At 27.1% G+C, this 23,431-nt stretch overlaps 8 protein-coding genes across 8 annotated transcripts; 3 read left to right on the top strand and 5 right to left on the bottom strand.

Annotated features, from left to right (window-relative positions):
• Positions 1 to 1,112: 1,112 nt before the first annotated feature.
• MKS88_003307 (exported protein 3) lies at positions 1,113 to 4,856 on the bottom strand (the record flags this gene model as incomplete). The annotated part of the gene is made up of 1 exon (XM_067216387.1): positions 1,113 to 4,856. One exon carries the CDS (start codon positions 4,854 to 4,856, stop codon positions 1,113 to 1,115), a length of 3,744 nt encoding a protein of 1,247 aa, XP_067073039.1.
• Positions 4,857 to 9,547: 4,691 nt separating this feature from the next.
• MKS88_003306 (uncharacterized protein) lies at positions 9,548 to 11,080 on the bottom strand (the record flags this gene model as incomplete). Its single annotated transcript, XM_067216386.1, has 1 exon — positions 9,548 to 11,080. The coding sequence occupies one exon, from the start codon at positions 11,078 to 11,080 to the stop codon at positions 9,548 to 9,550; it is 1,533 nt and encodes a 510-aa protein (XP_067073038.1).
• A 905-nt stretch (positions 11,081 to 11,985) lies between these two features.
• Positions 11,986 to 12,314, bottom strand: MKS88_003305 (uncharacterized protein; the record flags this gene model as incomplete). Its single annotated transcript, XM_067216385.1, has 2 exons — positions 11,986 to 12,244; positions 12,295 to 12,314. 2 exons carry the CDS (start codon positions 12,312 to 12,314, stop codon positions 11,986 to 11,988), a joined length of 279 nt encoding a protein of 92 aa, XP_067073037.1.
• A 178-nt stretch (positions 12,315 to 12,492) lies between these two features.
• MKS88_003304 (RAP protein) lies at positions 12,493 to 14,919 on the top strand (the record flags this gene model as incomplete). The annotated part of the gene is made up of 6 exons (XM_067216383.1): positions 12,493 to 12,951; positions 13,376 to 13,639; positions 13,999 to 14,208; positions 14,367 to 14,471; positions 14,646 to 14,690; positions 14,872 to 14,919. The coding sequence occupies 6 exons, from the start codon at positions 12,493 to 12,495 to the stop codon at positions 14,917 to 14,919; spliced, it is 1,131 nt and encodes a 376-aa protein (XP_067073036.1).
• A 441-nt stretch (positions 14,920 to 15,360) lies between these two features.
• Positions 15,361 to 16,020, bottom strand: MKS88_003303 (uncharacterized protein; the record flags this gene model as incomplete). Its single annotated transcript, XM_067216382.1, has 1 exon — positions 15,361 to 16,020. The coding sequence occupies one exon, from the start codon at positions 16,018 to 16,020 to the stop codon at positions 15,361 to 15,363; it is 660 nt and encodes a 219-aa protein (XP_067073035.1).
• Positions 16,021 to 17,487: 1,467 nt separating this feature from the next.
• Positions 17,488 to 19,292, top strand: MKS88_003302 (uncharacterized protein; the record flags this gene model as incomplete). Its single annotated transcript, XM_067216381.1, has 2 exons — positions 17,488 to 18,751; positions 19,153 to 19,292. The coding sequence occupies 2 exons, from the start codon at positions 17,488 to 17,490 to the stop codon at positions 19,290 to 19,292; spliced, it is 1,404 nt and encodes a 467-aa protein (XP_067073034.1).
• An 819-nt stretch (positions 19,293 to 20,111) lies between these two features.
• MKS88_003301 (ATP synthase-associated protein) lies at positions 20,112 to 20,507 on the bottom strand (the record flags this gene model as incomplete). The annotated part of the gene is made up of 1 exon (XM_067216380.1): positions 20,112 to 20,507. The coding sequence occupies one exon, from the start codon at positions 20,505 to 20,507 to the stop codon at positions 20,112 to 20,114; it is 396 nt and encodes a 131-aa protein (XP_067073033.1).
• An 854-nt stretch (positions 20,508 to 21,361) lies between these two features.
• Positions 21,362 to 21,841, top strand: MKS88_003300 (RNA-binding protein; the record flags this gene model as incomplete). Its single annotated transcript, XM_067216379.1, has 1 exon — positions 21,362 to 21,841. The coding sequence occupies one exon, from the start codon at positions 21,362 to 21,364 to the stop codon at positions 21,839 to 21,841; it is 480 nt and encodes a 159-aa protein (XP_067073032.1).
• Positions 21,842 to 23,431: the final 1,590 nt, after the last annotated feature.

Genomic DNA, 23,431 nt, shown 5'->3' with positions numbered 1-23,431 from the left:
ACGTGCATATATGTTTGTATGCACCATATTTGCTTGTTCCAGAAAAAATCTTGCTATAAAGAAACCTAAAGGGTGTTATGATTCAATTAAAAAAAAGAAAATGGAAAAGTCCGAAAAATGGAAAAAATGGAAAAATTTTTGAAATATAAACCGACTCTCACATGATGAAAACGTGTTAATTTTGCCTCAGTACAAGTGAGACTGTGCAGGAACAGAAATAAGTGTTCTCATAAGTGCATAATACGTACATATACAAATACGTATACACACATATATATATGATATACATATAAAATATATATTTTTTCTTTTTTTTTCTAGCATGTTTGCGTTATTAGTAAAAAATTAAATCGAACAAACAAAATTATCAATTATATAATTTCTTCTACTTATCTGGATCATGAGGTGAGTTTCATTTAATTTAAAAAAAAAAAAAAGAAAGGAAAAGAAAAGAAAAAGGAAAAGAAATAAATCAGTTGAATACCAAAAATGTTACGCGTTGATTATAATAAAAAAATAATGAGATATTATCATCGTGCGTTATTACAATGATAAAAAGGGAAAAAAAAAAAAATTAAAAAAAAAAAATAATAAGTAAAATAAAGAAAGGGCGTACGGTACACATATTATAAATGCACATATATATATATATATATATATATATACATATGCATAGATATCGCGGAAAAATATAAAACACGTAAACCGTGAGAAATCATATTTCATATCCCCTTAATAAATACACATAAAGGCTATATGGTATTGCGGTCTGACTGAATTAAAAATTTGCATAAATACGTAAATAATATATGTAATATATATACATATACATATATATATATATGCACTATGATACATAAAAAATATACAGATAAGTGGGGGGGGGGGAGTTATTTATTTTTTTTTTTTTATTCATTTCTGCATCATTTTAGTGCATTGAATAATAACATATAGTACAGATAGAGTTCGAACTTATTTATTTTTTTTTTTTTTGCTAGGGCACTATATCACTTTTGTTGTGCAGCGCATTTTTTGTATGTACTGTTCAGGTCATTATTTTTCTACGAGTTTTTTTGTGCATCTTAAGTTACTTTTGTTAACCTTAGAAAAAATTATTCGCTCAACCATGGGGCAGGGATACCCTGAACTACGGGCATTTCTTCTTTATCCTTGAAGGATAATACTACTCTGTTTCTATCGCTAGTTTTTCTTTTCACAACTGTAGCGTATAATCTTAATGAAATACTTACAAGTAAGGCAATACAAATACATATAAGGCAAATAACGAGAAATAAGTATATTTTAGAATTAAAATCTTCAACGGATTGTGCACTAACGATTCCTTTATTTATGTAATTGCTTGTTGAAAAGTAATCGTCTTCATCATCATCGTCATCATCGTCGTCGTCATCATCATCAGGTTTTGGACTTAAGTCGTTGATACTTTCTGCATTATTCCCCACAATTTTTGCTTCTTGTAAGTCATCATTATATTCGGCTTCAATATCGTTGAGTACGGAATTCTTCTTTTCTTCTACTCCATCAACAGAGCTACTGCTACCACTACTATTATTACTGTTCGTACTTTCTCCTTCCCCTCTGCCGCTACTACGTGCGTCATTCTTACCTCCAAACCTGAAATGCAACTGTACAATATTATTTTTTTTGCTAGTTTCTGCTCCCTCATTTACTTCAATGTAACTATCCTTATCTATATCTGTTGTACTGTCTGTTCCTCCATATTCTGTATCCTCCTCATATATCTTGTCATCATCCTGCTTTCCTACATTCTCAAAAATATACTCGTTTTCATCAAAATTTTTGTTGTCCTTACTACCGACAATACCACTACTACTACTACTACTACTACTTCCATAATTATTATTGTCCTCTACACTATTACCATGCAAGCTGTTGTTGTTCATCCTATTATTTTCAACATTCAAAACAGATGTTATGAGATCATTCTCCACGTTCTCCAAGTCGTCCAAAGCGTGAGTTCCCTCCTCCTCATGGCCTGCACGTTCAGGTTTCCTGCACTTGTTCATAATATGGCTGAAGTTGCTCTGGTACAACCTGTCAGGTTTGCTAGACTCATCGTTACTACCGCTACCACTGTTGCTACCACTACGGCTAACACTAACAAACGTGGGGGTCTTTTCCGACTGATGCTTCATAACCTGCAATCCTTTGTTCAGGAGATCCACTAATACAAAAGGGTGTATATCTTGCACATTCAGAATGTTAAGCTGAGAATTTTCTTTAGCGAAAATTTCAAGAGGGTATCTATAAGGAGCCATGTTTTTATCAGGTAAATCTTTCCATAAACAAGCAGACTGATAATTTCCATTCGCTTGTACCAAAATTGCATTTTCATGTTCTTTTTTTATTATATCATCATGTTTTTCATAGTTTACATTAACAAAGTTAACATTCTTTACATATATAGCTGCACCAAATTCAAACCAACCTCCATATTTGTAATGCATAGATATATCTTTCAAACAACTAACATCATCATGGATCAGGTTATCGCACTTTAAGTGTTTAGTAATACCAGCAATTTCACTTATTATATGTGGATTTAACTTTTCATAATTTGCTTCATCAGATAGATAATTATAAAGAGTAACAACTGGTTGAATATTATCATCATTAGGATATATCTCTTCCTTTAATGCATCTAAAATTTTTTGTAGTCTTTCTATTATTTCATTCATTTTGTTTGTAAAGTAATTCTTCTTGGCTTCTTCATAATTTTCATTCTTTACAAACTCATCAACGAAAAAATCTTTATTCAATAAGATTAAAAATATATAACCATTTTTATTTTTTACATTGTAATATTTTGAAAGAATATTATCATTGTTATATCCTAATGTATTCATATAATCCTTAACTGATACCATCACTACTTCAAACCCTTTGTAGTTAGTGCTTATCTTACTTTTAATTGTTTCATGCCAATTTTCTATTTCGTCTTTCGAATAACTTAATATTTTTTTCTCGTTTCCCTCATCCTTTTCTTTCAATTCATGCTCTCCTAGTGAAGTATTCGTTGCATCAGGTGTACCTTCCGCTACTACGTTAACTGCATTTTCTCCTGCATTATGATCGTCACTAGTCTTATCACTCCTAATCCTATATCCACTCACTTCCTCAATGCTTCCCCTATTGTAGGTCATGATAAGGTCAGCTGGATGGGGTAACTCATGTGGTAAAACATTCAACAAATCCCATAAGAACAACTCCACTGAATACCTCCAATTAGCATACTTGTTTCCTGGGAAATCTCTCCACAAGCCTACTACATAACCATTATTAAATCCATCATGTTTTTGATTAACTTTTTGTTTGAATTGCTCTATTTGATGTGCTGGTATAACATTTACTTTTTCTAAATCATATTCAACTGGTTTATATGTATAACCCTTTACAACCATAATACCTAGGAAATGAAACCAACCTCCATAAAGTTTATGCATGTCTACTTTTCTACTTTTCATATCATCAATATATATGGGTTGCGTAACTTTGGATAATTCTCCTAGTAGACTCATATCTAACAATTTCTTGGTATGATCATATGCAAAGCAATCATCTTTATATAAATACTGATAATCATAATTTTTAAAAAAAAATTTATTTTTTAAATTATGTATTATAGTATTCATTAAAAATGTAAATTTCCTTTTAATAGCTATATACTTATTACTTGAATAAACTAAATCTTGAAAAAATAATTTATTTGCTGTTACTACTAATACCATTGTATCATCAGGTAACTTAATGTATGCATGTTTATTTGGATCTACATGCTTATTATATTCTTTTACACTTGTCGTTGAAAAATATAATCCATTTCTATAAGCCAATTCATTTTGTACCTCTTTTCTAAAATAATTTATATTATTCAACTGTGGTTTTGTTTTCTTAAATAAAAGAAATAAATTATTCCATGTTTTATCTATATTCATCTGTTTTTCTAAATTATTTACTCCATTATTCATAATGGATTTCCTTTCCATCAATTTTTTGTTTTCCTCTTCTTTTTCAAAGCTATCTTTATTAGCTATTGTTGTAGTGGTTATCTTTCCACCCATCTGCTGCTCCTTTGCATATTCATCGCTTTCGTCCTTCACTTCGTCCTTATTTCCATCCTCATTATCATTATCATCATCATCATCATCATCGTCATCATCGTCGTCATCATTGTCAATAATGTCAACATTATTGTCTGCATCTTTATCCTCCTCGTTCATTAACTCATCCACTTCATCATTCTTTTTCTCTTCTACGGACTTGCTTTCCTTCATTTCGTTAGTAACCTTGTAGTTCTCTTCCTCACTGCCGCTAGTACCATCAACGTTCTGGTTGACATTGCTCTTCACAGAGTCAATATCCTTAGGGACAAATCTAACTTCTATCCCATCACCTGCACTGTAGTTCATTTCCTTCTCCTCTTTTGATTCTTCCATTTTTTCGGCCTGACCATGTTCAGAATTTTTTGCCTCATTACTCTGACCTTGGGACTCTTGGTCATTTTTCAAAATTTGATTGTTTTTGTTTACTTCGTCATGTTCATTATGTTTGATATGTTCCGTATTTTCCATATTTTTGTCATCTTGATCGTTTTTTTCCTCTTTGTCCTCCTTCGATATATCATCGCCTTCTATGATCCCATTGTTCATGTTGCCAGGCATGCGTGAATCATCTCCAAAGGTAATATTTAAAAATCTATTTGGATCGTCATTGTTAACTATATTGTTTAATTTTAACTCTACTGACTCAAAATTTAAATATACAAAAACAAGTACCAAATAAAGAAATACTACAAATTTATTTGACAGTATCATTTTATGATATATGGGAATGGAACCTAACTTTTTGCGTAGTTTTGGCTAATCGTCTTCATATATATATATACAACGCACCTCAAAGCGCTATGCACATATACATATACACAATACACAGTGTATATATATATATAAACATATATGGGAATAAACGTACATGTATTATATACATATATATATATATATATATGTATATATATGTACAAACACGTTTACATACCTACACCTTCGTATACATATATATATTATATATACTAAAGCGCATTACGTTAAAGCTGTAAAAAAAATAAATAAATAATAATAATAATAATAAAAAAGAACGTAAACCTACGGCAATATATTTTATTTTCCTATAATTAATAAAATTTTTAAAATGTCTTCTTTCTTTTAAAAACGAAAATTAAAAAAAAAAAAAAAAAAAAAGAAAAAAAGTTGAAGGATTATATATAAAAAATAAAAAAAAAGTAGGGCACGTTAAACGGGGATGAAGAAAAAAAAAAAAAAAAAAAAAAATGGGCTTTTTTTTAATTTGAAGTACTATAATATATTATACATAATAATACCCCAGTGAACGAATAAAAAAGACTAATTACGTTAACCTAAAAATTTTATTCCATGAACATATGCAACTGTAAAGTACATGCAAATGTGAATGTATGTATGGTTCACATAACGCCCTTTGTTTGACCGTAAAAATTTTCTATTAATTATTACTATTATTTATTTTACTATAATATGCAAAAGAAAAAGTTTAAACATACATTAATCGCACCTAGTTATATATACATATATATATAAACACCTTACTATACACATATTATTATTACATTTGTTTAATTATACATAAATACTCATATATCTTTAATACATATGGTTAAACACATATATGAATAATATTATACGTGCAGTTACATATATATATTACATATAAGTATAAATATATGTATAATATTATTTCATACAGAAAATAATAGTAACAAATGTACAGTAAAACACAAATTTATATTTATATATACATATACATATGTATATATATATATATATATATATATATATATATATATATATATATATAAAAGAATCAGAACATTGTAAATTATTATATATAAGTATATTTTAAAAAAATCAAAACTTCTGGCGTCAATCTGAATATAAGTATTTATTTATTTATATATGTATACATATAATATAAATATATAAATAAATTTTAATAATTTATACGTATAAAATAATAAAAATACGTTTAAAGGTAAAATGTTATTACATAATATATATATATATATATATATATATATGTATATATAAATGTATATGTATATATAAATGTACATGTATATATAAATGTAAATGTATATATAAATGTAAATGTATATATAAATGTAAATGTATATATATATATAATATATATATATTTTTATACTTGAAAAAAAAAAAAAAATCAAACATAAATTTTTGCTCTTCAAATTTATAAAAAAAAAATTAAAAAATGGCACTGTGCACGGTGAGAAGAATATTATATATAGTAATAAATTACAAATGCAAAATTATTATATAGTAAATGTACATTTTTTACTTTAATAAACACGATAAGTATAATAATATGCGATTTACATATATGTATATATATATATACTATGCATATTCTATATATATTATTTTTCTTTTAAAGTTTATCTATTTTTGGATTTAAAAAAAACTCGAAATCTCACCTTCCTAGCATGAGAATTATTTTTTTTAGGTTTTTAAAAAACGGAAATACTAGTAATATCATTTATTATATTTATATATAATATATATATATATAAATATATGTATAAATATATGTATAAATATATGTATAAATATATGTATAAATATTTGTATAAATATATACAATAGCGAATTATATAATTCTTTATTTTTTTATGTTTTTAATGTACTCCAAATATTTTAAATGTACACTGAACTTCTTACTTGTTTTCCTCTTTTTAGAAAAATATTTTTTTAAGAAAATTGTACATAAATGTATATGTAATGTATGTACTGTACTGTACTTCTACTGTACATATAATGTATATTTATTTATTTTAATTATTTATTTGTTTGCTTATTTTCTTTTTTGTAGCTTTTATTATGAAAATATTAATTTTACAATTTTTTAAAAGTTATGGAAGGGAAATATTACCCTAATAATGGGATATGTAAAATAAAAAATCTTTTGCAAGGTAGAAAGTGTTATATGTATATATATAAGTACCATTATTGTAAGTATTATTATGTATTATTATGTATTATTATATATATATATATGTATTTGTATATGTATGTATTTGTATGATATGTATGTATTTGTATGATATGTATGTATTTGTATGATATGTATGTATTTGTATGATATGTATGTTTTTGTATGTATTAGGTATGCATGTATTATTATGTATATTTATATAATATATATATATACATTTTTTTTTTTTTTTTTTCCGTAATGCACCATAATTGATCCTTTGCACTCTTATTATCATTTATTTGAAATTAAAAAAAAATTTAAGGCGCCGATACTATGGATGATTATGATAAAATACATACATATAAAAATATTTATTTTATGTATACATATATATTATATATATATATATATATTTAAAGAAAGATACAAACCAAACATACATAAAATAGTATAATAACATTTAATGCATTTATATACTTATGTAATTTACGATTTATCCAAAAAAAGGAAAACATATTTTTTAATTATCATTTCATATACCATATTTTAATACTACAATTTATATGCTACTACATCTTAAGTATATATATATTACATAATATATATAAATATAAAATATATTTTACCCATTAAATAATAAAGAATGGAAAAAAAAAAAAAAAATATATATATATATATATATATAATATATAATGCATATAAAAGAATATTTATAGTTCGTTTCCCTTTGTTTAATAATATTTTAATTTTTTTTTCTTTTTTTCCATTTGTTATCTCTTTTTTGCTATTTTCAATGTTTTATTTTCTCAATTTTTTTTTTATTCTCAATTTTGTATTTATTCTCAATTTTGTATTTATTCTCAATTTTGTATTTATTCTCAATTTTGTATTTATTCTCAATTTTGTATTTATTCTCAATTTTGTATTTATTCTCAATTTTGTATTTATTCTCAATTTTTTTTTTATTCTCAATTTTGTATTTATTCTCAATTTTGTATTTATTCTCAATTTTGTATTTATTCTCAATTTTGTATTTATTCTCAATTTTGTATTTATTCTCAATTTTTTTTATCAATCTTAATCTTTTTTTTATTTTTATTTTTATATTATTTTTTTATTTTTTTTCCTCTTCCCCTTTTATATATAAACAGAAAAAATATGTGCGAGTCTTTTCCCTTTATGGAAAGGTTTAAACTACATAAGTGGGAAAAGAAAAAAAAAGAAAAGAGAATATAAAGAAAAATAAAAAAAAAAAAAAAAAGCTGCTACTACTGTAGCTAGAGCTAAACTGAATTATGTTAAGAACAAATTAAAAAAAAAAAAGACAGTATTTGTATATTTGTGCACAAATTTATGGATAGAAAAATTAAGAAAAAAAAAATAATATAAATATATATATAAGTTATTGATTATAATACGTAGTAGTATAATATTGTGTATATATATATATATATATACATATATATACACTTATAGCAGTAGGATACGGGAGGGGGATGGTAAAAAGGAAAAGTTTTTTAGTACATCGCGCATTTATTTAAAAAGTACTTATTATATATCTGTCTGCGTTTTGTTCAGTGTATAGGATGTACATTCGTGTATATTATTTGTATCATACATAAATTTTGGCTGACCTCTGCTTAATTAAAAATACTACAGCCCAAATAATATGCTTCGAATATGTATACATACATATATACATAATACATAAGCATATATATATATATGTATATATTTGTATTAATTTTACCCCAATACGTGCGCTTGGGTATCATGTACAGTACGCACAAATACAGTGCTATAGTTACATACGGAATGGGAGTAGTAAAATTTTAAATGTGCGCCACTGTACTATTTAATTAATGTACTTATGACTGTACGATTATTTTTTATTTTATTAATTATTGTGCATGAATGCATGAGACTGTTACGACTGTACATAATTAAAATGTATAACAAAAACGGAGGATGGACAATGGAGTTCCTTTGGGAAAGAAAAAAAAAAAAAAAAAAAAAAAAAAAAAAAAAAAAAAAAGAAAAAAAAAAAAGATATATATATGAACATATATATCAACAGATAGTAATAATATATATGATAGGAACATAAATAAACAATCATTTAATGAGCGAATGATTTTTATAAATAATACGTCGCAAAGCATGCAATCAGGGAGGAGTGCCACTTTGCTAATTATAAAAAAAAAAAAAAATGATGCAATGAGCATAAAATTTATCTCTTTTGGAAATTTTTAAAAGAGGCCAAATGACAAAGGCCCATTTTGCAAACGGGAAAAAAAAAAAAAAAAAAACTATATGCGGCAAATAAATGTATATATATTAGTAAATAAGTGCTTAAATATTTACTTGTGCGCATACATACATATATATATATACTACATATATATATATATCCTACATATATATATATGCTACATATATATATATATGCACAATGCACATCGTTCCCGCGTGCAAACCTAGCTTAGCCCTTCTTCGTGCGCATGTGCAGGGGCTTCTGCGTAGTTAGCGATTGAATGTACGTGATACCTTGGTTATAGGTTTCTTTTCTCGTTCTTGTCTTTCTTAACATATCTTTTGAGTAAATAACTGGTAGAGATTTATCCAGTAAGTTTTCATAATGTTCACTAGAATGCATATTATTCCAAACGTCAATTAAGGTGTTTATAGCTTTTATTTTGCTAGTATAATCCCAATACTTTGATCTCTCTAGTACCTTAATAGTATGAACGACATTATTTCTATACTTGATATCCTTTGGCAAGGAATGAGCAACACACTGTAAGGTCGGGTATCTCATATAGCTCAATTCTTCTTCTTCTGTGTTTATTGGTTTACTATTTTTTATTCCACCGACATATTTTTTTTGTATATTCGTTTTAAACGATTTTAAGTTATAAAAGGGATAATTATCATAATAATACTTAGTATTCTCTGGTAGAATTTTTAATATTTCGTTTATAAATCCAGTAGTATTCTTGTCTTTATACATTTTTTTTTCTCCATCCTTCATATCAGCGTGCTCATAAGATGAACCATCATTTAACAATTCTTTCCCGGTAGATGAGTGTTGCCACTTTTCATGTGGACATTCCTTCTTATCTTGGTGTTTATTCTCATTTGTTGCATTCTTCATTATAGCGCTTAAAATTTTTAATGATGTGGTAATGCTTTCTTTAAATTTCTCTTTAAAATCATAGCTGTAATGTATATCTCCTCTAAAAGAAACTAAAGGTTCATATACCTCAACAGGTACATCGGCACTATTTATTTTTAAAACAGTTAAATTAATTTTTCTGTTCATATAGCTTTCTATTAAACTCTCTTCGTAAGGATTTTTAACATACTGATGAAGAATAAAATTAAATAATGCATTTTTAAATAGCATATAAGGATTTGTATATACGGCAAATTCGTTTATTAATGTCGGTTTTACTTTATCTAAAATATGTTTTCTCAAAGTGTTAATCATAATATGTATAAAACTGTTTGATATGCTGTGTTTCGTCCTATACTGGCTGTTCAGTAGAGTAAAAGCTTTGCTATATATATAAGATTTATACAAGTCTTCAATAAGAGTGTATTTCTCTATATGTTTTAACTCTTTTTCTTTTTCTAAACTAGTTCTTTCTTCATATATATCCATCATTGTTATATCGTTATTGATTCTCTTTTTCCCACGTTTTTCTTGTACAAAAGAAGGTTTCCTTAGCTTCATCAGTTTACTTTTCCGTTTATTTTGAACTGTATCTTGTGTCGCATCATGTTCTTTATTCAATCCTTGCCCTTCTACACAACCCACAGTGAAATCATAAATAACCTTGATATCCCTCTCCTTAATATTTTTCAATTGATCTTTTATTAAATTCATTTTATCATCATATCTTAAATTTTTGTATTTCTCTAATAGCTTGTTCACTATATTTTTTTCCCTATCGTAGTATTTCACTCCTGTGTGAAGATGCATTCTATTCCGCTTGCACACATACCCGTGCATTCCTCTGATCCGTCTTATACGCAAATATATAGCAGTCATTTTCGAACGTTTGGGCAGCACTTGGATTGACGTACTTGCTCTTAGTTGCGCACGTATTTGTACACGTGTAACATTGTAGTGAAGCACGTCACTACATGGTGCGTTTGAAGCCGGTCGTATCGAACGTTTGCTCGTTTTATTTATTTTGCTGTTTTTGCTGCATTTTGCTACTTCTGCTTTATTTAGCTACTTCTGCTTTATTTAGCTACTTCTGCTTTATTTAGCTACTTCTGCTTTATTTAGCTACTTCTGCTTTATTTTGCTACTTCTGCTTTATTTTGCTACTTCTGCTTTATTTTGCTACTTCTGCTTTATTTTGCTACTTCTGCTTTATTTTGCTACTTCTGCTTTATTTTGCTACTTCAGCTTTATTTAGCTACTTCAGCTTTATTAAGCTAATTATGCTTCATTTTGCTACTTCAGCTTTATTAAGCTAATTATGCTTCATTTTGCTAATTCTGCTTTATTAAGCTAATTATGCTTCATTTTGCTACTTCTGCTTTATTTAGCTAATTATGCTTCATTTAATTTTTTGCTTTCTTTTTTTTTTTTTTTTTTTTTTTCCAATACATCATCCATTTCGTACCCTCGCGAAAGCATTAATGCTATAAAAAAGATGATCGTAAAAAGTGCGTTAGTCAGAGGGTTATACTGCACACTTCAGTTTTGCCGGAAGTTCCTTTGCAATATATACAAATATATGTATATAACTTGCTGCCCCTGAGAAGAATGAGCATATGTATGTATATGCATGCCCGTATATGCTTGACGACTGTGGATGGAACTGAGAATGCCCAAAAAAAAAAAAAAATACATAAAAGTGTACGCAACTGTGCAATTTGCATGGGATTACAATAAGCTTTTGACTAAACTTTAATTCTTTCTCTTATCGCTTTTTCTCTCCATTCCGCGTCTGTATTTTTTTTTTTTTTTTTTTTTGTTAACTCATTCGAACGGGCATTCCTTTTTTTCCTTGTGCTAGCTATATTATTATTACTGCCATTGCCACTGCCACTGCCACTGCCACTGCTACTGCTACTACTACTGCTACTGCTACTGCTACTGCTACTGCTACTACTACTGCTACTGCTACTGCTACTGCTACTACTACTGCTACTGCTACTGCTTCAGTTCTTTTTTTTTTTTTTTTTTTGCCCGTTTCTCGCCGCACTCACTCCAGGAAAGAGCAAAACATCACGTGGACCTCTTTGCCAAGAATGATTTTGCAAACTGCTAAAGGATTAAGTGGAAGAAAATGTATTCGCTTTCATCGCCAATTTGTGCATCGTTATAGTGCTAGTATATTGAACAGTCCGACTTGTACAAATGGAAAAAGTGTACGAGCTATTTGTTTCAATAATACCAGTGAAGAAATGAGTAAGGAGAAAATAATTTTTTTAATAAAGAATATACAGATAATAAATTATAAAGAGAAGCATGTGCTAAATCATGTAAGTAATTTATTAAAAAAATTTATAAATGAACTAACTATTGATGATATATATTTGGTTTTACACACCTTTTGCAAACTGAATTTTACAAAATATTCCCTATACAACAGTTTTGTAAAAATTATTATGAATAAGAAGCCTTCAATGAATACAAGGATATTAACACAGCTACTAATAGATCTTCATAAAACGGCATCACTAGACATAAATATGTTAACCTTTTTTACTGAGTATTATATAAAAGATGCACTAAACAAATTTTCCTTATTTGATTTATCAATGATCTTGTTTATCTACAACAAATATAATTACAACGACTCCGAAACAGTTCGCCAAATATGCCAAGTTCTTAACTCGTGTTTTATGCCCATAATCGATCAGGTGGGGTGTACAAACGGGAGGAGGCGTCGAGCCCACGTGCATGCACGCATATACATATACATATACATATACATATACATATACATATACATATACACATACATATACATATACATATACATATACATATACATATACATATACATATACATATACATATACACATACATATACATATACATATACATATACATATACATATACATATACATATACATATACATATACATATACATAGACAGATATTTATTTATACCTTATGTATGTACGCGTGTCGAGTAAAAGCGAACGTATGTTTGTCCAAATTGATTCGAGGATTTAGAGGCACCGTTGAATAATTTTTTTTTATTTTCCATGTCTTTATTTTGTTTTTTCATTTTTTCTTTTTTCTTTATTTTTTTCCTTTTTTTTTTTTTTTTTAAAGGACAAGGGGGTACTAACTACAATATTGCTAAGCTTATCCATGCTAAATCTGAATTATGGAATGTATTTTAATTTGATAAAAGAACATGTATATAATAATTATGAACAGTTTGAAATTAAATATTTGTGCAATATTTCTTATTCTATTGCCTTATGGATTGCCACTAATTCATTAAGAGATGAAATACTGAATGATGTATTAAAGACTATAGTAAGTTTGTTGTTAAGTAATATAAGTAAACTTAAAAATGAGGAACTGAAGCAGGTAGGAAAAAGGGGGCGAATATGCAGAAAGATGGGTAAACAAGTGCGGCGTGTCAGCATGCACACATAGATACATATACCCACACGCACACTTATATATATATGTACACACATATATATATATATATGTACACACACTTATATATATATGTACACACACTTATATATATATGTACACACACTTATATATATATGTACACACACTTATATATATATGTACACACGCTTATATATATATATATTTACACACACACATACATATATTTATTTATATATACACACATATGTTTATTTGTACGTATGCATGTACCTATTCATACGCGATCATACAATGCAATTTTTCTCCCAACATCTTTTTAGGTACACATAGTGTTATATCTTTTGAAGAACATGGGGGAAAACTGCCAAGACGCTATAAACAAAATTGAAAAGAAAAATATTAGAAATATTATTACGGTTTCAAAGATACAGCAGCAGGTTGAGAAGATTTTCAAAGAAATAGGATTACGTGCTGAGAGGGAACTACCTGTAGGTCCTTATATGCTGGATTTTGCCATAAAAAAAAAGAGGGTACTCTGCAGTGCACGCTGCGGTGCACGCATGCATATCTGCATAATGCGCAAATAAGCGTATGAACATGGACATGTTAATACACACACACGCACGTACATACGTGCGGACCAAATTTTTACCGCGACTGTCAACCTTTTCCTTATTTCTATTCCTAGATTTGTATTGAGATTAACGGATTCATGCATTATTACACTTTTGGAGGAAAAATAAATACCAAAAGTTCCCTTAAGTACTATATTTTAAATAAGCTTAACTGGAAAGTAAGACGTGAAAACTCCAACAAACAAATAGTATGTCTTTCACGTTTGTGCAATTGAGTTTGCTATATATAAGCACTGACAAATATGCATATATGCACATACATACATATTTATACGAACCCGTATGTATGCAACCATATATATCTCTTTTTGCTTGTCCTTTTTTATAAATAGGTTATTACAATCGAATACATGGACTGGAAAAACAAGTCAAAGGAGGTTTGAAAAAAAAAAAAAAAAAAAAAAAACATGAAGGAATGAAAAGCTCGAAAAGACAAAATAATATGTGAATAGCGCGAAAAACAAATAAAACTGTGCACACTCGTTTGTTACACATTTCTTGCTGAAATGGCACAGTGCATACACACACACGTGAATGATTTTTTTCTTTTCTGTGCAGGACAAAATAAAATACTTAGAGACAAATATACTACACGAAATAAAATGATGACATAAGGGATATCCCCTTTTTGCAGTCTTTTGCGTATAACCAGTTAAGAATTAACAAGAAAAAAAAAAAAAAAAAAAAAAAAAAAAAAAAAAAAAAAAATGCACCATGCAAAATGATAATTATTTAATGCAAAACGATAATTATCTAAAGCAAAACGATAATTATCTAATGCAAAACGATAATTATTTAATGCAAAACGATAATTATCTAATGCAAAACGATAATTATCTAATGCAAAACGATAATTATTTAATGCAAAACGATAATTATCTAATGCAAAACGATAATTATCTAATGCAAAACGATAATTATCTAATGCAAAACGATAATTATCTAATGCAAAACGATAATTATCTAATGCAAAACGATAATTATCTAATGCAAAACGATAAATATCTAATGCAAAACGATAATTGCCATATGCAAAAAACATGGTCGCTAATTTTTAATTTTCCCCTTGAGAAACGAAGTGTTGTTCATTGGACATACAGCACTCTGTTTTGCATTTTCTGCTACCGTTTTCAAATCATCTGTATCCAAATTATCATTTTTTTTTACATTATAGTATGTTAATGTTTTAATGTGCCATTTGTCTTTTTGTTTACGTAAAGTGCTTATAATCTTCCCTTTTTTTTTGTTGTGTTTTTTACTTTTGATGTTAATAACTATACTAGCATTGCTTTCATTTATATATCCTGTCCAAAATTTTGAAAATATCACTTCTTCGTATTCATCAACTAATTTTTTATCTTTTAAAACATGCTCTTTTACTATTTTTACGGCTAATGGCTCTTCAAAAATCATCAATAATAAGTTAATAACACAATATGAAAATACGGAAAAAAGAGATAATAAAACTGTGTAATATGTGATATGTACCTTATAATCCTTTAAAAATGTTTTTATCATCATATAACTTATATATTCTTTGTTAACTAAATATTTAGACTGATCTTTGTTTAAAACAAATAAATTTTTTTTTTTTTTGTTTTTTCCTTTATATGACAAAGGGGGTACTTGCTTCTCACCATCTACTTTTGTTTTTACTGACGAGGTGATTTGCTTTTCTGTGGTACTTCCTACAGACGGAGAAGACATTTTCCTCTTATACATATTCCAAAAAAATACCCCATAATTTTTCATTTTCATTTTTCCTCACCTGATAAGGCATATTACACTAATGAAGAAAGTTCTCAAGCGCAATTTTGTTGTTTTGCTTTAAGAGCTGCCCCATTTGAGGAGAAAAAATATGCATTTTTATGAATAGCATATGAAAGAAAGTACGCGTATAGGTATATGTAGACGTACATGTATACATGAAGAAGCAAATAAAAAGTACGCTCCTCTACACAATGGGGCTAACAATTATTCTTTTCCCCTCGTTCAACTGTAGGTAATTTCTCAAATCTTAACAATTGGAAGTGTGAAAATGCATTTTTCATTTTATGTAAATGTAGATACGTCTTTTATTTTTTTTTTTTTTCTTTTTGATCTATATTTTACATTCCTGATATTTTTTGAGTTCTGAACAGGTTATATTTTTCAACCTTAGCAAGCAATGTTAGTTGTTTTTCTCAAATTTTTTGTGAGTACTCTATTTTCTCTTAAAGGGAAGAAAACAAAAAAAAAAAAAAAAAAAATGAATTAAATTAAAGGTATCGCCTTTTTTTGAACACAAAAAACATTTAAATTAAAGGTATCGCTTTTTTTTTATCAAAAGTATATTTTTATTTTCAAGTAATAGTATCTATTACAATACCTTTTTTTCTCCTCTCATAAAGGTATGTGCATTTCGCTGTTATTAGAAATGTAAAATCTTCCTGCACTGTTCAGGATAGAAATTCTAAATTTTTGCTCATACAGAATATTTTTATAAGGTACAATATTACAAGTAAATGATTTATGTGCACTTTTTTTTTTTTTTTTTTTTAAATATCTCATATAATTTCTTGCATGTGCATGTTTTTTTTTCTCTCCACATTTGTGAATACACACAAATATTTTTGCGTCCATTTAACATAATTTAGTTTGAATAAAGTGCTATTGGACTGTACTTTTTAGCACGCAATGTACACATACGAGCATGTGAGCGTGCAAATATACGTATAAACGTATACATATATATATATATACTTACCCGCGCACGGGTATTTGCTGCCTCGTTGCGGATGGATATAAAAAAAAAAAAAAAAGCATAAAAGTCTGTAAAATAATATGCACAGTAAATATTGTACGAGTCTGCAAAATAATATGCACAGTAAATATTGTACGAGTCTGCAAAATAATATGCACAGTAAATATTGTACGAGTCTGCAAAATAATATGCACAGTAAATATTGTACGAGTCTGCAAAATAATATGCACAGTAAATATTGTACGAGTCTGCAAAATAATATGCACAGTAAATATTGTACGAGTCTGCATAATAATATGCACAGTAAATATTGTACGAGCTTGTAAAACGATATGAAGATAAAAAGGAACTTTAAAACACTCTCTTTTAATTAGCCAAAGCCGTGTCTGCACTTTTCATACGCCTCTTATTTTGCTTGAAAAACTGCAACTATGGAAAAATGCTATCGTGAAGACATAGTACTTTTCTTTTCCATAGAAAATTTAGAAGAAATATTGAATCTTCTTAAAACTGTCCGAGCAGTAAAAGGAGGATCTTACAAATTGTTAACTTTGGGTAGCTCGAATAATTTATTTTTCAATTCAAATGATTATTTGATAACGAAAAGTAGGGTAGAAAAAGAAAAAAAAGATGACGATTTGCTGTTATCTACTCATGAGGAAGAAGAATGTCCAAAGAATGAAATGTCAGACGTAAACAATATGAACAGGCAAGGTGATGAAAAGGAAATTAAAAAAACCACTAGTTTGTTATCTTCTTTAAATACAAACGAGTTAAAGGAAGGAGAAGAAAAAAAAAAAAAAAATGGTAAAAATAATCATTTCTTCAGTGAAAAATACATAAATGATGAGAACGAACTGATTAGTAGAGAAATATTTAAATATTTATACAAGAATGAAAACAATATGAAATACACAAAAAAGCATAAGTTATTAACACAAATAATAATGGACGCCATCATATACGCAAATAAAATAAAATTAAATATATACAAATTAAATCTATTTATATCAATTGTAATTATGACTTTGCATAAAATTATGGAAAATTTAAAAGGGAAAAAAAATAATAAAAAAAAAAAAACTGTAAACTATTTTATAAGTTTGTTAGAGAAAAATATTAAATATCATGAAGAGTCAGTAGAAAAGGTAAGAATCGCCAATTCGGCTGAATTAGACATTCCAACAGTCGACAGTTTAAATAGAGAATGTATTGAACAAAATAAAAGGACAACGGAGGATGATAAGAATATGGGTGAGAAAATAAGAAGTAGCATCAAAGGGAGGAGTGACAAAGGAAGGAGTAACAAAGATGTAGGCAATAAAGCCAGTAGGAATAGTTTACCTAAAGAAACATGTGTTGATGAAAAGAACATAAAGACTAAATTCGTAGGAGAAACTGATAATTCAAACCAGCATTATAATAAATATAAAAATAATAATAATTTAGAAGACAACAATGTACACATGACCGATATAAATACAGAAAATTATGACGAAAAGGAAATTATACTTTTACAATATGATGAAGCGAAGTATATAATAAAATACATGTTTGACAATATTTTTTCCATTTATCATATGTTTGAATACCTTTTTTTATTTTCCTCTTTTCCTGTAAATTTAACCTTTACCAATAGCTTTACAGCCATATCACCAACACACTTATTTTCTACCAGTGATGAAGTGATACAGGGTAATATTTATGATCTTTGCACTTTAATAAATTAAAACACACCTTCCTTTTTTGCTCGATTTCGATCATTAGCGGTTATTCGTCCTTTTCATTCGTTCACTTATACACCCTTCTAATTTCCTTCTTCACAAGTGCAAACATGTGTGAAGAGCTTCCCTTAATACGGGATACCCTTTTAAGCAAAACATTGCACATATGAGAAGTGCACATACGTACAAATATGTACGCGTACATACCTGCATACGTGTATTTTCATATACTTACATTTGCATACATACGTACATACATACGCGTACACATGTGCGTATACACACCCATGAGCACTCTAGCGCGAAATCTCCGCAGTAATATTTATCCCTCACTTTTAATTCCATTCCCCTGATTCCCCTCCCACCTTATAGACAAAGAAAAACTGGAAGATAATGAATTTTGCTCTAATACTTACATAAAAGAAGCTCTTGACGTCCCTCTATATGTTCTTGATAAATTTTATGATAACATCAACAAATTTAAGGAGAAGATTAACGATATTGTCTCTTAAGTGCTTCCCTTTACAAATAATGAAAGCACATCATGGAAATTCTTGAAAAAATGAAAAATACAAATTGTATACATGAATAATGACAAAACATGTGTATAAAAAAAAAAAAAAAAAAAAAAAAAGTAGGCCGTATAAATGAATAATAGAATTCGTAATGCCAGATTAACCTCTTTGTTACGCCTCTCTTCTTTCATGTTTATATTTACGTTTATTTTATTTATTTATTTACACATATACTTATCTATTTTACTTTATTTTTTTTTTTTGCCACCATTTGACTGAAATTTTTATGAAGAGTCTTCTATTCATGGAGCTGTTATTCGTTTCTTTCATCTTCGTAGTTTATGTATAGACTTTATTTTTTTTTTTTTTTACTTGAAAAATTTATCAATTTTTATGCATACAACATATAAAAAAAAAAAAAAGAAATTTTTTTTTTTTTATTAATTTCTCATTTTACTGATGTTTGTGTATGTCTAATTATATTATGCTTGTGTTAAGCCTTTAACAGTTGTAACAAAAAAAAAAAGAAAAAATGAAATAAAAAAAATAAAAATAAAATAAAATAAAAAAAATAAAAATAAAATAAAATAAAAAAAATAAAAATAAAATAAAATAAAAAAAATAAAAATAAAATAAAATAAAAATAAGATAAAAATAAAATAAAAATAATAGTAGCGACTGCAATAGTAATAATAATTAAATACATTCAATAATGTGGAACACGTCGTTGTATTATCCTGTGTGCATATATTCCTGTACGTGTACATGTATGTACGCGAAGGAAGCTTCACAATGTGCTTATGTATTATACACATTTCACACATCATATAAGGATAATTGTAAAGGAAAAAAGGAATTATTATAATGTATTCGAGATTTAATCCATAAGGACATCATATTTAATTTAGTATCTTTTATATCAATTGGTTTTGGGAATAAGGTATTATACGCATAATCAATTTTTGATCTTTCTACATCATCTGCATTTAAATAATTTTGTATGTTTTTAAGAATTCTTGAATCAAACCACGAAAAGTTGTTAAAACATTCGTTCATCATATTTGTATCTTTCCATTCAGATGACATTTCATAAGCTGTCATCATTTTCAAATCTCCTAACAACAAATTTAAATTATTCCCACTTATGTTTCTTTTTTCTTCTTCTATTTTTTTTAAACGAGTACTACAGCTGCTGTTATCATCCATGTTCATTAGTTGTAAATTTTTCTTCTTAGAAAAAAAAAAAAAAAAAAAAAGATACTCTTCAGCTACGTGGTACGATACGCTAAAGCTAAATTTTCAGAATTTTTTCAAATGTATATATATGTATATACATATATGTACATATATTTGTACGTAAATGCAAAGAGTACCTGTTAACACATTTCCAATATTTCAATGTACTATTACTATGCAATTTTAATTAGCTTCGTTTGCTTTAGGGGAAAAATATTCTTATAAAATGTTTTCTTTTTTTTCCGATTTTTCCGAGAAAATGTCGATATTAAGAGGAATCATTGCAGTGTTTTAACTTATGCATACTTATAAATACATACATATGTATACGTACATATATATACGTACATATTTATACGTACATATTTATACGTACATATTTATACGTACTTATTTATACGTACTTATTTATACATACTTCTGTACACGCACATATATATACATATTTTATGTATGCTCTTTTTTTTTTTTAGCAGGGTGCCGTTCGCAGATCATTTTATGAAATTATTTCTGAAAAATTTTTCAAATAAACGGAATGAATGACATTGTGTTAGTATTATTTCTTCTCAAGTTGACACTTTTTTTTTTTTTTTTTTCTTTTTTTTATCCCCCATTATTTTGTAACATCTTTAAATGAATTGTGTGTTTACACCTATGAGTTATTTTTATGTAAGTTAAAAACTGAAACCTGGAATAGTAATCTGTTTCCCCATTTTTTTTTTTTTTTTTTTTATTTAGTTCTTTTCTCATATGTTGAATAGCACATTTTACACATAAAAAAAAAAAAAAAAAAAAATTTTCCCAAAAGAGCAACGCTCGAAGAAACAAAAATGTTTTTAAGATTGTTTAAAGAAAGGAAATATATAAATCGCCCTAGCATAATTTGCAATACAAGAATAACTGTAACTTATCCCTTTATGAATGATGTACGTTTTTTAAAAACATGTCATAGTGAATATCATAATATACAGGAATTAAAAATTAATTTACCAAGATTAAAATTGAGAGGCTTACCTTTTGATGTGTCCCAAGAAGAAATAAAAACATTTTTTAAGAATTTTAAATTGTCAAATGAAGAGCATTCTATTCACATAATTAAAGGATTAGGGAACAAACCCACAGGACATGCATATGTTTACTTTGATGATGAAGAAGAAGCAAGAAATGCTTGTCAAGCTTTAAATCGAAAATTTTTAAGGAATCGATATATTGAAATATACATAGATTACGTTTTTAATCACAATATAACACCAGTCAAAGAGCACGTGACAACATTGATGAGGGACAGATATAGAAAAGACAACCAGTAAATTGTGAATTCATGTTTTCTTCCTTTTAGGAAAGCCCATGAATGAAATGGGAAAGTTGATCGTGTCTCTCGTATGATATGTAAAAAAAAGGAAAAATAGGAAAAAAAGAAAAAAATGCAAAACTGAAAATTGATAATTACAAATTGAAAATTATAAATTACAGAACTTTAAAATAAGAAAGATTAAAGGGTTCATTCGTCCCTTTCAAGCTCCTTACATGTTAATTTTTTCTACCCATTAATTTATTTATGCCCTTTTTTTTTTTTTTTTTTTTCTGCTTTAACAACTCCTATACGCTTTTTACCTTTTCAGTTTTTACGTAAAATTTCCATCTTTATGTTGTAAAAACCATTGCACATATTTTATTTATTTATGTAGTTCATTTTTCTTTTCTTTTCTTTTTTTTTTTTTTTCCCCTTTGCAGGGTTTTATTTATGCTTTACATTTTTGTACATATACTTATTTTTTTTACGTTCCCCAATTTTTCACCCAATTGTTGCGTATGAAAGTTGAAATTTTCTCATTTTTCCACTTGCTCATTTGCCCATTTTGTAATTTCACCTTCCTCATACAAGATTTAAACACCAGTTTGGGGGCATATATATTTATATATATATGTATATATATTACAAACCAAGAAAATAAAAAAGAGCTCATATTTAAGATTTTACAATTTAGCTACTTATAATAAAAAAAAAAAAAAAAAAAAGTTTGGAGTTGTTTTTTTCTTTATGCATAGAAAACAAATAATTAAAAAACCTTACGTGTACATGTATTTTGTGTCTTTATATGTATACACATTTTTTTTTTTTATGTGTGTTGTAACTTTATTAAACCAACATTGTGCTTATTTTGTGTGCCATCAATATTTTTTTTTTTTTCCTATTAACATATTTATGAACGTTCATAAAATAATGTACATAAAAAAAAGTAATGTGCATAAAATAACGTTCATGAAATAACGTTCATAAAATAATGTTCATAAAATAACGTTCATAAAATAACGTTCATAAAATAATGTTCATAAAATATTGTTCATAAAATAACGTTCATAAAATATTGTTCATAAAAAAAGAGAATGCTATCAAATAAAAGAATATACATGTATTTGTATATATGTATATATGTATATATATATATATATATTTTTTTTTTTTTTTATTGAACACGCTTGCAGGGATAAATTTGAAATGGCTATAATTGCGTAATTACTTTAATTTCCGGATTTTTGTTCATTTCTTTTAATATACACATGACATATATTTACGTTGTTATACATTCAACGCGTTATAAAAAAAAAAGAAAAGAAAAAAAGTTACGTTTTCATTATTTTTCATATTTAAATTTTACCAATTTAACCATTACAACACTTGTACAATCGCATGTTCATATGTTGTAACACTCACATATGCACACATGAACACTGTTGACACATTTACATCTGTGCCTATTTATACATTATATTTTCGATTTGTCCGTGCATTCATATGTACATGTGTTCATGTGATAATTTATTGTTATAAATTTTAGTAAAACATGAATATTCTCACACACTAGACTACTATGAATCAAATAAGGGTAAAAAAAAAA

This window comes from Plasmodium brasilianum, chromosome 10, assembly GCF_023973825.1.
Source record: "Plasmodium brasilianum strain Bolivian I chromosome 10, whole genome shotgun sequence".
In the NCBI taxonomy this organism is placed as follows: domain Eukaryota; phylum Apicomplexa; class Aconoidasida; order Haemosporida; family Plasmodiidae; genus Plasmodium; species Plasmodium brasilianum.
Note: the sequence above shows the minus strand (reverse complement) of the source record. Positions and strands in the feature narration are given on the sequence as shown.